A 17,441-nucleotide genomic window follows, 5' to 3' on the forward strand; every position below is an offset into this window, starting at 1 on the left:
GTAATGGAAGATTGGGCACAACGGATGGTGCAGGATAGGGTGCACAGGGTGACCAGACAGGAAAAAATGACTTGGATGTTGAAGATACACGAAGTTAAGGGAAAAGGCAAACGACAGAGTCGACTGGAGGGGTATTATTGGTGAATTTCAGTAATGAAATAACATTTTCGTTCGTCTTGTACATCACCAGCTCGTTTTCAATATCAGCATTATAAATTCAATAGTAACTTATTAATGTTATACATACATTCAAATTAATAGAAGAAAGAGAAGCGACGACAAAAAAAGAGAATAAAAATAAGTATAAAAATGTCATTCAAAAAACTTATAATCCACTTTAATTTTTCATTTGTAATTATTGACACTAAATAGCCATAATATCCTCCTATTATTTATACAAATACAAATGATTTATTGTACAAAAGTGAGAATTAAAAATGATCATACCTTACATAAAAAGCGTCACAATCAGCCAGTGTTTGGCGTACAATATGTTGTTTCGAATGCATGCCATTGAATATCTATAAAGTGGGTGATAGACGGGCGAGTAAGTTTGCGAACTTATGGCTTGACGACTTTTTTTGCTTGTAAAGTACACGTACTTAGGCTGACACACGAGCGAAAAAGGTCGTCGAGCCGTAAGTTCGCGAACTTACTCGCACGTCTATCCGGGACTTTATAGATATTCAATGGCATGAATTAGAAACATGCATGGCATGATTAGATAATCATGTTTATGCTTATATCAAAACTAAGTATAATATAGGTGAATGTAACAAATAACATCCATTTAGTTCCGTGCCAAAACAAGTGTATCTTGGACGACTGAGCGTCATTAACAACATGACTGGCGTATCTGTCTACTGCATTATTTAAGAGCAATTCCTAGCTGAGCAACTTTTCAAATCTCGAATTTTTGAAGCTATGTTTCTGTCGCGCTGCGGTGGGTGGGAGCCGGAGCTATCTAAGTGTGTGTGCGCGCACACAGATGCGAGACTCGTGCGCTCGCTCATTGCGCGCCGTTCCGTCGACATCGCCCGCGAGCCAGACGGAATTTATTCTGCGCTGCCCGACGTTCCAAAAAAAAATTATGTTCCTGCTTCGGTCGTCGTCCTACAGTCAAGTGCAAAAATATCTCATAAATATGGTACTACGCTCTTATTACACTGGAATAAGATACTATGGGACATATTTTTGAGTAAGATGTGTACACCCATATTTTTACACTTGACTGTACCTATCCGTATCAGTAAGTTGGGATTGATCATGGTGTGTTGTGAAATTTTGTAAGTAGATATAAATATACCTATGGTTAAACTACAATCTATTTAACTTGTAGTACGATGGTGCTAAACTTGGGCCGCCTTATTGAAGAACTTATCGCAATGACAATCTGGGTAAAGTATGTTGGGATAATGCCGGACAATTTTGGGACCAATTGAGAGAACTTGTGAAAAATGTTTTTTCGAGATCTCAGCACGTGACAGATTCTTGAAGTACGGAGCGAATCGTTAAATAATAACCGTAGATTCGGCCTGTATTTTGGTAATCTTCAATATAGAAGGGTTTTAGTTTTGTACCTGTGTAAAGATGAGACATACTTTTTTTTAGGGTAACGATTTGCCATCAAGGGAGAACATCGGATGGTGAAAAAAAGTTGCTTCTAATGGAAAGAGAATAAGGTATCACAAAGAAATAGGTCCGGTGTCTACCCTTTTGTATCCGATCTTAACCCTGATAAAAAAATTGGTAAAATTGTGGCTCTCAAACTTTGATACCTATGTCATAAGGCAATTTGATAAGTAAACAATGTGCTAAGAAACCTCTTATTGTAAGGTTTACCCGAACTAATAAAATAAGAAAAACCACTAAAATAATAGATAGGTTTCGAAGTTTTGACAATTTTAGATCTCGTGAACTGTAGAGGTTTAGTGAAAGTGTAAATGTATTGTTTATTGTATGGAATGTACTGGAAGATATTAAGTACTTAAGTAGGAGGGACAAAAATCAAAATAAAAAATAATCGTGCCCAGTCATTTTTAATGAAGGTCGCCAAAGAAATAAGGATCAAACTTAGAAATCAAACAGACTAAGTAGTTCTTTAAAAACGTCAAGGTCCCTGAGAGCCCATCTTGAAGTATGAAAAATAAGTAAAATTGCGATTTTGTTGGTTTAATTTTGCAATTATGTATATATATATATATATATATATATATATATATACATATATATATATATATATATATATATATAGTGTTGATATACAATCTTTTTTTTAATAAAATGTAAGGATCGTATGTAAAGAGTAAAGTAAATATATAGAAAAAGAGAGCCCTCTTGAAGCATTTCAAGGAAACTAATTTCGAAGCCCTATCTCTATTTTGTATCCGAAACTAGCTATGTATGTATGCGTGCACGTCTACATATGCATCCGTATGTGTAGATACTTTATTGCGAAAAATTGCTCATTTGCTATCTATTTTACTCGATTTTGTTATAAAATTCAACATGTATCATCATCCCTATACAATATAAATACTCTTTATTGCACACCTCAATAAAAGAAAACATATACATAAGCACAGATAAACAACTTGCGGTCTTATCGCTAAAAAGCGATCTCTTCCAGGCATCCTTTGGGTTGCGGAAATTAAAAAAATTACATTGTCAGTAACCGTCGCGCTGGTAGTGGTACTGGATAAAAATAATGGTACGAAAGTGTGATCAAGAAAACAATAAATGTGATAATTAAGTAGGTCAGTAGGTAAATTGAAGAAAATTTGACAATTACTGATGTTTTTTAAATAGGTAAAGTTCGGATTGTTTCTTTCCGATCTTTACCTGAAAGGGTCAAGATCGGATATCGGTTAACAGCAGTGCTAGATCTGTTAACACAATTACAAAAACAAACACAGTTTCATCACAATACGCAAAATAAATTACAGGGCGTAGATCGGATAGAAGGAAGAATTCGCGAAATTTACCTTGCTCTCTGTGATTGCGCATAGCACAAGCCCGACTCCCTGAGAGACGCGGGAACACTGGCAGTCGTGGCGCAATTAAATGGCGTCTTACATAATGTTGCCAACATTAAAAAATAAAGCCAAATTAGGGAGAAATGAATGTCCTGCGTTCTTCACCCGCATCCGGTATTTACCCAACATACCTTAATCGTTGAACCGCCGCATTTCAAAAAGGCCCTTATTTTGATATGGGCTAGCCGTAATGTAATACGGCGGATTATACAATACGACTGCGATACTTATATATAAATCCCCTCGTCAATGTAATTTCATTAAATTTGCTATCTAGTGGCAAATATCAAAGTAGTTACTTATCTTTTACTTGTGACGCACAAGTGTGAGCAATGTAAAATACTATATTTCTAAAACTACGTAGTAAAAGAAAATGTGATTATTTAATTATAATACGAGAGGTGGTCAAATCGCAAAATGCTGTCGTTTTATTTAAAATAATGAAATAATTAGACCAGTTCCGAAAGTACCGGGAAATCCCGGTTCTTTAAAACAGTACCGGTTCTGCAATCCCTAATAAGGATGTTATGCCCATCACTATTCCTTCTGTGTACGTATATTTAGAAACTGTCTCCGCCTCCAATTCGTGCGATAAGGACAACTGCAGCTCGGACCGAAATTCACTCGCAAAAAACTCAAAAATCGAGGTTTCGCTCTCGACTGTTTCCTCCTCCAAAACGCAACCAATCATTATGAAATTTTGGAAATTGCTAGAAGAAGAAATAATCTATGCCGCTATGTTTTGATTTTTTGGATATTTGTTGTCATATTTGTATGCTGTGCCTTTTTTTACAGCCAATTCAATTGAGCCGTTTTTGCGATTTTCGAGGCGCTGTAAATTTCTTCAAAATAAAATAATCCAAAAAAGCAAAACATAGCGGCACAGATATTGATGATATTGATCTTATTTGAAAAAATCATTGCTCTAGGTTAAAAATCCAGGGAGGAAACAGTCGAGAGCGTTTGTATGGAAAAATCACCACTAGGAATTCCTCTTAATCCGTGTCAGCCGGACCAAACGCGTCTATCGGGTATCGAAACAAATATGGTCAGTGTGCGCGAACGCCGGTCTCCGTCTCAAAATTAAAAAGACGTATGTGACTAGTTTTTTGTACGTAAAGGGTGTCGTTTCAAATAAGGAATGCGGACATTGTTACCGCTACGCTGTTTGAGGTAATGACGAATACATTATGCAGATAGATTTGAGCTTGTGTGTAATGCTGGTTCCTTGTTTTTGTAGCAAGGATTCTAGACGAATTTAGTGTTATGGGTTCACATAAGTCTGTTTATGTCCAATAGATCTAACCGAGAATGATGATTAGGTAGATATTGATCATTGCTTAAATGGGTGGGTATACTCACTGCCATAAAGATCTAAACAGTTTACCTTATATGTTGAACGTATACTTTTTACAATGACATTGGGTAATAAGAATGTAGCGATGGCTAAGGCCCATACATTTCTCTGGGCTCAAAAACGATACAATACATGGAATTTCACTTAAGTATGTATTTCATTTACACTCATACAGTCCATTCTTTTGCTGACGGGGTGGCTTACCAATATCATAAGTAACTTTTGTACTTACAGCTTTTGACTAGTGTAAGGCCTGAGTGGACGCTCGAAGCGAAGCGTTCGGCGGGGCGTGCAGCGTGGCGTCGGGCTCATAAGTGACTCAATTCACCGCATGCGTGCACTGAGGCCGCTCCTATACGTTTTCATTTGTTTAACATGCACGCCGCACGCCCCGCCCCGCTGCACGCCCAAATCAAGCGTCCACTCAGGCTTTGGACTTAATGTTTAAGTTTCATTTCCAAAGCTAATCGATATCGCTCGATCGATATCTATCTATCTTAATTTAAAAAGACAAGCCTATTATACCAGCTACTTATATCCATTTTCTTCAGATTTAAAATGCCACAATAAATTTATTGCCTAAATATCTGTACAATCGCGTTCATGCGTCTTGAAACTTAACTCACTGCAGTAATGTTCGAATTCGTATACACACGTGCAATCATTTTGTAACGAGTACTCTGAATTATTACTGAAGCTTCGTTTTGTCCGTGAGTCATTCGCTTGAGGAAACTCGAATCGATGACGTCACGGGACGAAGATGTTTTCAGAAGTGCAGTAATGACGGAATGACATTGAAAATTGAAATCATCTGCGTAATTATGTTGGTGAATTGGTGATGCAACCTGCAATAAGGGTTGTTTTCTTTAAGGTGCCACGCTTCATCTTGCATGTACACAATGTGTGCAAGTTTGTGCATACTGTATGGCAGCCACACAATATTTACATGCGTAGATTGCCGGAGCCAAAGTTGACTATAAGAGCCTTAACACACTGTCGATTTGCGGGAGAGTTGTCACCGCGAGCGCGCAACGAATTGGGTGCGTACTGAGACACTGGGAATTTCGAAAAAAATATAAGGAAATTCGTTGAAAATTTGTTGCACGTTCGCGGTGAAATCCTTACGCACTCCATCCATCGTATAATGTAACAGGAATTCTGCGTGTGGATAGCACTACGAGCATTACACGTAACGCTCGTGCCGGATCCATCGGCTGTCAGTTTTTATCGCGAACACAAAGGCGCTCGCAGTGCCGTCCACACATTGACGTTATATTAGACGTAATCTTACATTTCACGATATACCCGTCTGGACCCGGTTTAGTTGCAAGTAAAACACTTGACCAATTCTCATTGCTTAGCATTGGCACTTTTAAAGCCATGAAAACGGGTCATCATCATCTTCCTGGTGTTGTCCCGGCTTTTTGCCACGACTCGTGTTAGCTTGTGGGGTTCGCTTGACAGTTCCAGTTGCTTTCTTGGGATTTTTTAATCCCAAGAATTTGCGTAGCACTAGTTTTTACGAAAGCGACTGCCATCTGACCTCCCAACCCAGTGGGGAAACTTTTATTGGGATTAGTCCGGTTTCCACACGATGTTTTCCTTCACCGAAAAGTGGCTGGTAAACATCATAATGATATATCGTACATAATACAAAACTCATTGGTACGAGCCAGGGTTTGAACCCGCGACCTCCAGATTGAATGTCAGTTTCATTTATTTTAACTTATCTGCTGCAGTGACAATTTGACCATCTCTATTAAATTAACATGAACGTACCCTAAGTTGTATTACGCTAGTCACTTAACATCATCAATTTTATGTCCGTTTGTTTGTCGCCAAGAAATGACGGCTATAGCAGCAACCATTAAACTTTTACATATTTTATGGCTGTGTCACACGTTTCGAGTGCGTTGACATGATTTTAGGGCTACTTGGGATTTCTGGGAAGGTTACTAACAAGATTTTAAAATATAGCCTTACTTGTCAAAACGTATAGGTACTTTTTTACTATGTATAACACAATCTTTGCAGACAACTACAGTAGGCGCTCTGTGATCCGGCACCCGATTTTTCCTCTTTTGCCGGATTGTTTGACGGCAGTTCCAGATTAGTGGATTTGTATAGGAAATAAAAGCACGAAAACGTTGCACTACCGAATGCAACCGCTTTAGCATTCGGCTGCTGCATTAAACTGCTGGATTATAAAGCCGGCCATCTACGACGCTAATTGCCGGATTACCAAGTGCCTACTGTATTTATAGCGCCTATACTGTATTAAAATTATAGTGTCAAACTGGTGGTAGCCGTACTCATATCGTAATCGCGTACACCGACTACACCGTCTCCATTCTATCATAAGTAAAAAGGAAAGAGGTTTCCGCATACATTATATTCGCTATCATTAGTCATTTTGTTAAAAAAAAAACCTTTTGCGATCGCAGATAAAAACGGAACTAGTTGCAGAGTCAGATTTTTTCCGGTGAGTCATACTACGATGGTGTAAGTAATTAGATGTTACCGTTCGATTGGTCTATTGAATCCAGAAAGTCCTATGTTTGATGGCGGTCGGTCCATACAAAAGTTGCCAGTTTTTTTCTGTAAACTTCAGAATTAAACTTGAAATATTTGCATTATTTCGTACTAGTAAAATAAAATATAATACAGCGTACGAGTATATTAAATCTATAAATCTTGCAAAATATACTTTCGAACATCTGCCATAATTCCATAAATTTTGGAATAACCAGACAAACAGAATTACTAGAGTAAATCTTGGATATTCTTTTGAAAGTTTCTTTTGGAAAGTTATTACATACATAATTGTAATACAGTGACATATTTAGTAAGTCTTCAATATTGTTCATACATATGAAAAATCATTGAAATAGGTAAAATTTTAGACCACAAAACAGTCAATAATCAAGATCAAATCAAATCAAAAATTGTGTGTAGACGGATCACAATCTCACTTCCACTTAAGCCCTTATGTCACTACAGACAGTAAACCCTCAAGGCACGTGAGTCATGAACCAACGGAAGCTCACGACTATCCCATCCACAGCAAAAAAGGCTTATCCGCCAATAATTACTTAGCAAGAAATTACCTTTTAAGCATAAGAGCATATCCAAGACGACCAACGTTACTTGAACTCTAACAAAAAACCGGGATCTCTCTTCATAACGGATCAATGTATACCAGCTACATAGTACAAGAGCCGCTGGCGTCGACAAAAAAATGGTCTCCCACAGGGAAGCGTACTAGCTCCGACCCTTTTTAACATCTACACAAACGACCAACCCTGCCCACCAGGAACGGAACGGTTTCTATACGCGGACGATCTGGCCTTAGCAGCACAGTGCCACTCGTTTGAGAGAGTCGAAGAAACCTTGTCTGAGGCGCTAGAACATCTCGGGACGTACTATAAGGCAAATTGCCTTCAGCCGAATCCCAGCAAAACGCAGACCTGTGCATTCCATCTGCGAAACCAACAAGCGCACAGGCCCCTATGCGTGATGTGGGACGGAGAGGTGATTGAACATTGCCCCTACCCACGATACCTAGGAATCACGCTAGATAGGGCACTGACTTTTAAGACCCATTGCGCCAACACCCGTATGAAAGTCAGCGCGCGTAATAACCTGCTGCGGAGACTTACATCGACCAGTTGGGGAGCGACTGCACATACTATGCGTACTACTGGACTGGCACTATGTTTTTCAGTAGGTGAGTTTGCCTGTCCAGTCTGGCATCGATCTGCACACGCGGGCCTTGTAACAGCCGCACTCAACGATACCTGTCGTACTATAACTGGATGCCTCAAGCCGACCCCGCTTAACAGGTTATACCCGCTTGCGGGTGTGGCCCCTCCAGACATCCGCAGAGAGGTGGCTTGTGCTAGCGAAATGCGAAAACAACAGACTGACCCACGCCACCCGCTGCACGGCCATAACCTGCCACCCGTCCGCCTTAAAAGCCGCAAAAGTTTTACCAGGTGTACCAACCCTCTGGTGGGCGAACACCCCGATGCTCGCTGCTCACTTTGGCGGAGGCGGTGCCCACCACCAGACATATATGTGCCAGTGTCGGAGCATTTACCACCCGGCCACAAAGAACCATGGCCCATCTGGAAGGCGATGAACAGGCTCAGGTCTCAGGTTGGCCGTTGTAAACAGAGCATGGTCGAATGGGGACTGCTTCGTGGCCACTCTATTCAATGTGCTTGCGACACTGCACCACAAACCATGGCGCACCTGCTGAATTGCCCCGCGTGCCCGCACTCGTGCTCTGAATCTGACCTGAGAGATGCCACGGTCCGGGCTGTCAGTACCGCTGCTTTCTGGGCATCCACTGTTTAGGGGAACCTCGACACGAGAGAAGAAGAGCTACATAGTATGACGTCATGGGGTTACTGATCGCGAGATGACTTAGCGAAGAAGGATGGAAGTTTCGTGCTTTTCTTATTGTGATAAGTTCTTTTTTTTTATTGTTTTGACGATTTGTTGGGTCGGATATTACGTCGATTAACATGTGTTTTATTATATTCCACTAATGATAAGCGAGAAAGTTTATAAGGAACAATAAATGTATTAAGAGATATCTTTACGAGAAATGTGAATGATTTACTTTCAATAGAAGTGCGATTAACATGTCTTTCAAGTTCGCAGGATAAAACAAGTATAAATATAAGTTAGATTAGGATAAACGATAATATGCTTCGCATTGACTCAGCAGGATATGATTTCATTTACATGTGTAAATTGATAAATGATATACTATGTAACAACTTGTAACAGCTTTGGACGGTAATAACAACAAGGCCTTGATCATCGAAAGTAAACATGGTGCGCTACACAGAAATATTGAATAATTATTTAGTTTGTACCAGACGTCAACAAGCACTTAGTTCTGGATCAAAAGAACACCTAGGACAAAATCGTTGTCGCTAGGTTAAGATCCCGGGCTACTGTTTGTGATGTAGGCAGCTTAAAATACGTCTTACATTATCTAGTTGTGTCTCTTGATATCGTGTTAAATTCCTCTAACGTTTTCAATGAAAACATGACAAATAAGAGTATCACGAACCTTTCCAGTGTAACATTTAACGTTTTCCTTTCGTCTTTCCAGAGTTCAAGAAAGATTGGTCCGACCACGCCCTCTGGTGGCCAACCCGCAATAAATGGCTCTCCAAACCCCGTCAGACCCTCGACCAGTGCGGTGTTCACGCCGACGCATGCTTGCACTTCACACCTATGCACAAACCGTTGAGGATCCAACTGCCGGATCTAAGATATATTGACTGCAAGATAGACTTCTCTATTGACACGTTCAGCGCAGTGGTACAACTTTGCAAGAGTCTAGGTGAGTACCAATGAGAGTGCCTTTAATCTACATATACTGAGAATCCAGCTGCCTGACTTGTGCGATAGTTTAACATTGCAAGTCTTGATGAGTATAGATGAAAACACGACCAAAATTTAGAAGCTCCTGTGGCATCTGTTGCAACATAACCCTTGTCATAATTGTCATAACATACATGACCCATTTGGAATTACTATACCGTAAGATTTCTCATAGCAATAACGAGTGCTGATTAAAACCTAAGTCTTTGTCCTGTAGCCCTACATATCTCAAACAACTTAACCTGCTGACACTCTGCGTTTTTTTTTCATATTCTGTAAGCTACTCTGAACTTTTAAGAATAACATAGAGTCCCAAAATCAAAAGTAAAACGACATATTTTGTGTCTCGAAAGGTTAACACCCAATTGAAGCTTGACAGCTCTCCTTACCCTTGTCGCGGCTTAAACTCTGGTCTTGCAACCACGTGCAACTTGGTGTTCAGGGTTGTGCGGAATTCGCCAGACCATCTCGTTGCACGACGAACACAGGCACATCATTATCATCCACAAATGTTTTTCAGGTATCCGGCACCCAGAAGAATTATCTCTCTGCTATCCACTGGAGCAGTCCCACCTCAAACAGAACTACCAGAACCTGAAAGAGGCGAAGCGACTCCGGCCGTCGGCACCTCCGGATACAAACACGTTCATCGCCGCTACCAGAGGATCGTCGAACAGCTTGGACAGGTCTAACGGGTGTCCGGCGACGCCTCCACCGCCGAGGTCACAGTCAGCTACGCCAGTTGCATCGGTGAGAACTTTGAGTACCAATCTTACATACTATATAGAGGTATTATTACGCCTAATTTCTGGAGAGCGGCAGAGGTCAAGGGATTTCGGCCTTAGGCAACTCCGGATACAAACACGTTTATCGCCGCTACCAGAGGATCGTCTACCAGCTTAGACAAGTATAGCGGGTGTCCGGCTACGCCTCCACCACCGAGGTCGCAGTTCAGCTACACGCTTTTTTCCATACATATATGTAATCACGCCTATTTCCCGGTAGACAGATTTCACGGATTTCCATTTAATATGATTCTGGCATATCTTTCCCCTCATGCTTGATTGGAATCGGAATTTTCCACCAGATTTTCCCTGTCACTAAGAACTTGCTCTCTTCCATTTGAGTCAAGAGTCCAAACTTCACACCTATACCACAAAATGGCTCTGATCGCAGATTTGTAGACACCAAATTCGCTTGGTTTGCTGATCAGCTTTGACACTACTACACGACGAACAGTTGCGGAGCATTTTAGGGTGTTTGGACTCCAAAGTCAATTTAGTCAGTTGAAGTTGACGTTCAGACAGTCAGACAATAAACACATACAAAATCCTATATATGTCCACTTGCACTTCTAAGATATCTCGATTCAATTTTCTTGGATTGTCCATTTCGGTTATCTATTCCCACTTCATCATCGAAGCTATTTTCAACGGAAGAAAATTCGCACGAGTTGATTTGAAAATTTTCTGCTGTCGACATTTTTGAACAACCATTTTTTTCAACTTCCAGAATGGCACCCTCAGGCGCTACGGCACCCACATCTACAGCACACAGAGCGACGGTTCAAGCGACGGCGGCTACTGCGGGACGCCGCCGCGCGCCGCCTCGCTCGACGCCATTGATGCCCTGGCTGACTTGTCATTGGCTGACTCGCCTTTAGAGCCAGACAGTCAATCGAGGGAGTCACTGCTGACGCCTAAGACACTGGTAGAACGAGCTAGGATGAACGTTGGGTAAGGACACAAGTAACATTAACTATGGTTTCACTAGTGAGCCTCGCTCGACACCATTGATGCTTTTGCTGACTTGTCATTGGCTGACTCGCCTTTAGAGCCAGACAGTCAATCGAGGAAGCCACTGCTGACGCCGAAGACACTGGATGAACGAGCTAGGGTGAACGTTGGGTAAGGACACAAGTAACATTAACTATGGTTTCATTATTGAGCCTTGCTCGACGCCATTGGTGCCTTTGCTGTCTTGTCATTGGCTGACTCGCCTTTAGAGCCCGATAGTCAGTCGAGAGAGTCACTGCTGACGCATAAGACACTGGTTGAACGAGCTAGGATGAATGTTGGGTAAGGCTATTCGAACTTCTCGAACAGACTTTAGCTAAAGTTTTTGATGGTAAATGGTTGATTCCGACGGGTTTAAGCTTGATTAGTTTAATCGAAAGATATAACTGCAAAAATGACACTGGGTGTTAAATAATACCAAAGTCTGCAAAGTATGTATTATAATGACCAAAACAAAAAGTTCAATTCTTTTCATGTCTTCACAAATAGTTTTCCTCCTCGATCAGTATTATTCTCATTTTATTGACGCGCATATAATTTTGAGACGTCATTTATTATTAAATGCGTATATTTCCATCAATTTAAGGAAAATACAATGTACGTACGTAGAATCAATTGCTCTTTTATTTTACTACTAGCTTCTGCCCGCAGCTTCGTCTACGTGGAATGATGATGATTGACAAACAGTAAACACTATCCTATGCCCTTCCCCGGGCCTTAAACTATCTGAATACCAAATTTCATCTAAATTGGTTCAGCGGTTTAAGCGTGAACACGTAACAGACAGAAGACAGACAGAGTTGCTTTCGCGTTTATAATTTTTTGTATTTCGCAACCGCTAGTGGGCTCATGAAGCCCCATAAGGGGGTCGAGGGGCTTTCAAAGCAGATTTAAAAAAAGGGAAAAAGTACCGGTGACACAGTCACAGCGAAGGGCAAGAAGTTGCGATTTTTTATGCCTAAGATGGAGTCGGAAAAACTTTACTCATGCAAAACGTGAAAAACACTGCCATAACCCTCCCCTCCCCTCCCTCCCTTTGCAACTTCAATGTATTTCTTTATAAAATGAATGTTAAAGTACGTCATAGTTATGTTTTTGTTGCATTACAGATAATGTGTCTGTATCCTTGCGGTTTTCCTTAGGGCAAAACAAAGTCTAATGTCAAAATCATGCCTATTATATTCGTTGTACTAAGAAATAAATTAAATTTATAACTAATATAACTTATGAATTAGTCTAGTTTTCACAGCATAGCAATGTTATTATAGATAGGTTTTACGCGCTCCAAAATTGAAGCACTTAATTTGTGACGATTGTATAGTTTGCTCTTAGTCGTTGGACTTTAACTTAACTATGAGAGCGCAAGTGACAAACACTAGTCGTTTCTGTTTTACTTAGGTACTCTTTTAATTATGCCGTCTTTATTACGCCTATTGCGTATGTAGGTGTACCATCGCCCACACTGTTAACTGTCCATCGTTTGATCTTATTACAAAAGGCATAAGGTGTACCGACGCCACCGATGGACAGTTAAGAATTTTGCTGTTTGTATGTAAACAATAAACATATTGTGAGTGAGGGCTGCCATGGTGTTGGAACCTTTTTTTCGCTTGTTATGTTGCAGTATGTCTTATCTATATTTATTATATCACTGCTTCAAAATCCCCTTTTGCCAACGCATTTTTTTAAATACTTAAACATTACGAGTGCAAATATTGATTTGAAATGTTCTGTTTTAGCTGGCTAGACTCCTCTCTCTCCATCATGGAGCAGTGCATACGAGAATGGGACACCCTGCAGCTGCGCTTCAAGTTTTACTCGTTCTTCGACCTGACCGCGCGCGCCCAGGACGCGCCGCGCCTCAACCAGCTGTACCAGCAGGCGCGCTGGCAGATACTGAACCAGGAAGTGCACTGCACTGAGGAGGAGATGCTGCTGTTCGCCGCTCTACAGGTAAGAAATTCTTTGATGAAGAATAAGATATTTTATAACATGACGTTAGTATAATTATGTATCGTGCCTCGTTATGTAGGTATGAGCATGCCTATGGAACTGTCCGCGCGAGCTCGGATTTATGCCTACGAATCTTGTCCCGCCGGCGGTACAGAAGCCAGCCGGTTGGTTGCCACATGCGCTAATACACGCACGTCATCGCGCGCTCTAATATGCCAATGCTTTGACATGAAAAAATGCATTTAGTATGAAATAAATCAGTGTTTTTCAACCTATAACAATACAGGTTATAAATAACAGATCGCCAGAGACAGAGTCGCCTTTAAGGCTTACCCCTCTGTCGAAAACTTCGGCCAATGGTCATATGTATTGTATGGACTGACGTTTATCTGACATGGTTATTTGTACATAACCTAAGGCCATACATTTGACGTGCCCCTTCCCCGCAAAAATCAGCAGACTGTTTTGTACAGAAAATTACAGACAAGGAGTCTTCAGTTGTGAAATCTTCCAGATAGTAGGATAAAGGTGAAATTTCAGGTTAAAAAACATAGGAATATCAGATGTCATGGCGCTCTAATAAATTTCCCTTCGTCATCCCCAGCTTCAAATCGAGCTGCAGACGCTCGCCGGCGGCAGCGTCGACGCCGCCGACGGACACACGTCCAACGCCGCGCCCGACGACATCGACGCTGCGCTCAACGAACTAGAAACACAGTTAGAAGGCGGCCCTCCGGTCAGACCTGACATCATGCAGGTCCCTGAACTCGCTGGACATCTTAAATACATGAGGTGAGTCAACTTAAGGAATATACACGGATATGTGACGCTCAACGCTGCGCCGGGTGTCGTCGACGCCGTGCTCAACGAGATAGAAACTCAACTAGAAGGAGGCCAGTGAGACTAGACGTTATGCATGTCCCCGAGTTCTCAAGTACATGAGGTAACTTACAGAATTTACATGAGGACATAAATTACACACATCCAACGCAGCGGCAGATGACATAGAAGCGCTCAACTAGCTAGAAACTCAGAAAGCGGCCCGCTGCTCAGACCGGACATCATGCAGGTTCCTAAACTCGTTGGACATCTTAAGTACTTGAGGTGAGTCAGCTTGAGGAACTTACAGAGATATGTGACGTCCGACGACGCGCCGTATGACATAGACACGCTCAACGAGCTAGAAACTCAGTCAAAAGGCGGCCCTCCGTTCAGACCTGACATTATGCAGGTTCCTGAACTCGCTGGACATCTAAAAATACATGGGGTGAGTGATCTTAATTCAGAGGATAGTGGACGACTGCTTCTCCATACAAACGTAGCACCATTTTCCTCTAGATATTGAATATACAATTATTTACGATCGCCGTTGCCGACTTTTGACCAATTTTAATTATATGCAAAAAAATCTTCAGATATGTCAGCCATCTGTGGAAATTATGTCGGCGGTAGCATCTAAATACCAACACACTTTTCAACATTGAACTTGTGATACCACAGATATGTATATATCATTTTCTGAAAATTACTGATAACTTTTATTCTAAAAGTGCTTTCTTATCTTTTCATACTCTTCTTACATTTTTTTTCTGAATATGTATTCATTTTAACCTTTTGAACGCCACGCCTATCGCACGCGGCGCGTAATCGTGAACCTTGTCGGTACGCATGAAAGTTGATATTGGGCTGTAGCCGCGCGCGTCATATGACGTCTTTGGCGGTCAAAAGGTTAATATATTATGTGTAAACTATATTGTATTACCTACTATGTAATTTTAATAGCCATATCTTCATATTCATACATTTAATATCATGATTTCTTCTTTCATCTGCCGTCATCGTGCGACCAAAGCAAGTGTCACAACGAATTCTGTGTTGTTGCGTAAGACATTTTTAATCTACCACCCCGTATGTTGTCTTAAAGCCGTTATATGTTCAAAAACTAACACAATAATAATATTAGTGTAAAAAACTGTATTTTTCTCCCGACTCGGACATAGCTATGTCTGTGAAATACTGGTATAAAAATATACTTTCAAGTCTGTTTTCATTAATTATTTCTTAAGTTTTTTTTATGTAGGTACTTTTTTTACACGAATATTTGATCTTGTACATAAAACGGTTTAAAAATGTAAATTAGCAGCACTAAAAAAACATAAGATCGCGAAAGTCAATCGATAGATTGTTTTTTGCGTAGAAAATTTAACGACTTAGTTTGCAAACTAATTATTTTATTTATTTTTGTATGATAATCCATACTAATGACATATAATTATTAATAATATTAATTATAAATGTATATTCTGTTTAACGTTTCTCTGTTATGTAGTTTGTTGTGAAATAAATTTGACATTTCCTTTTGGTATTATTATTGGTATTTTTGGTATTTATTTATTTTTGGTATTTTTTATACTCATAATTAGTTATTAATTTTGTATTTTATGTCAAATATATTTTTGTATGCGATGTTTATCTTACTATAATTTATTCATTAGAGAACAAAATATTTTCACATATTTTCGTCTTACTTATTTTTACGCTTGCCTGGTTTTCATCCTAAAGGAGCCAGAGGACGTCACTCTGAGTTCATTTTGACAATAAAAATCATTTTTTATATATTTAACTCACTATGTCTCTAAACTATGTTTGAACTTTATAAATTATTCATAATATAATTAGAAGTGACATGGAAATTGCTAAGTATTTGCGAGTACCTATGTTAAATCAAACGAAATTTGAAATAGAGGTGAATTGTTAAAAAAAACTTCGAAGCCATAGTAAATTTACTGCCATCTTTCAACATATGATCAAAACTTTTAAAACGCCATTTGACTTCTTTTACCGATACGTGTAAAAAAAATTTAAATATCAAAAAGTGGGGCCATCTAACAGATCGAAGGCCAAAGGTATAGGGAGCGTACATGAACTGTATGAGGCAGCACAGGAGCCGTCAGATTTTTGACGCGAGGCGTAAATGTGATGTTTATTGTTTCGATGTAGCCCACAAGATGGCAGAACCTACTATGCACAAGAAAACACGTGACGTGTAAATACATGCTTATGGTTCCGATTCAGGCCACAAGATGGCAGACCCTCCAACGCGCACGGCGCACGTTCTTTGGGTTATGCCCGGTAAGATGGCGCCATTTTTTGATATTCATAATAATATTCTTTATTGTGCACAACGAAAACATGATTCATATATTGTATTATATTTTATTTTGGCAGTAAATTTACTGTGGCTACAAAATTTTCTTTAACAACCTACCTCTATTTCAAATTCTCTTTGGTTAAACGTTGTGAAGTTTACAGATGGTGAGAAAGTAGAACGGCATTTATAAAAGTGCATATGTTTTTTCTGTTAAGTTCGTACCTACCTATACCTATTCATTTTGACGGATTGTTTTTATGAAACATAACACAGAATATTTTGTGGGTGGCAGGCCGAAGCGGTTCACCCTGAAGGCGTACAAGCGCGGCTGGGTGTCGTGCCGCGACGGCGTGCTGCGCGTGCACGCGTCGCGCGAGGCGGCGGCGCGCGGCGACGCGCCCGGCTACTGCGGCGAGCTGCGCGGCGCGGAGGTCGGTACCGGGGGCCTCCCGCGAAAATCGAACTTCGTCAATTGCGGCAATTTTTCTCTGTCACTCTAATTACGTCCTACTGAGAGTAAAAAAGGAAGATCCCCGCAATTTGCGAATTTTCGCAGTAGCTCGGCTGGTTCAACTCACCTCGAGTTAGTAGCGTTAATGTAAGGGCTTGTGCACTAATCACGCGAGGTTTTTTCGGATACTTTTTTACTCCCCCGTCCCCCTTGGTGATATTTGGTGAGGTTCTTGGCTACCCAACAACAAATACTAAAAAGTACAGAACCCTCGGTAGGAGAGTCCGACTTGCAC

At 40.5% G+C, this 17,441-nt stretch overlaps 1 protein-coding gene across 1 annotated transcript in view; it reads left to right on the top strand.

The window, feature by feature from the left end:
• Positions 1 to 17,441, top strand: part of LOC133528596 (unc-112-related protein-like) — an 89,623-nt gene that overhangs the window by 60,035 nt on the left and 12,147 nt on the right. The window contains exons 2-7 of the mRNA XM_061866033.1: positions 9,521 to 9,754; positions 10,316 to 10,545; positions 11,308 to 11,531; positions 13,331 to 13,544; positions 14,149 to 14,336; positions 16,988 to 17,126. Coding sequence (XP_061722017.1) covers positions 9,521 to 9,754; positions 10,316 to 10,545; positions 11,308 to 11,531; positions 13,331 to 13,544; positions 14,149 to 14,336; positions 16,988 to 17,126 — 1,229 coding nt within the window. The remainder of the gene's footprint in view (positions 1 to 9,520; positions 9,755 to 10,315; positions 10,546 to 11,307; positions 11,532 to 13,330; positions 13,545 to 14,148; positions 14,337 to 16,987; positions 17,127 to 17,441) is intronic.

This window comes from Cydia pomonella, chromosome 19 (assembly GCF_033807575.1).
Source record: "Cydia pomonella isolate Wapato2018A chromosome 19, ilCydPomo1, whole genome shotgun sequence".
Lineage (NCBI taxonomy): Eukaryota > Metazoa > Arthropoda > Insecta > Lepidoptera > Tortricidae > Cydia > Cydia pomonella.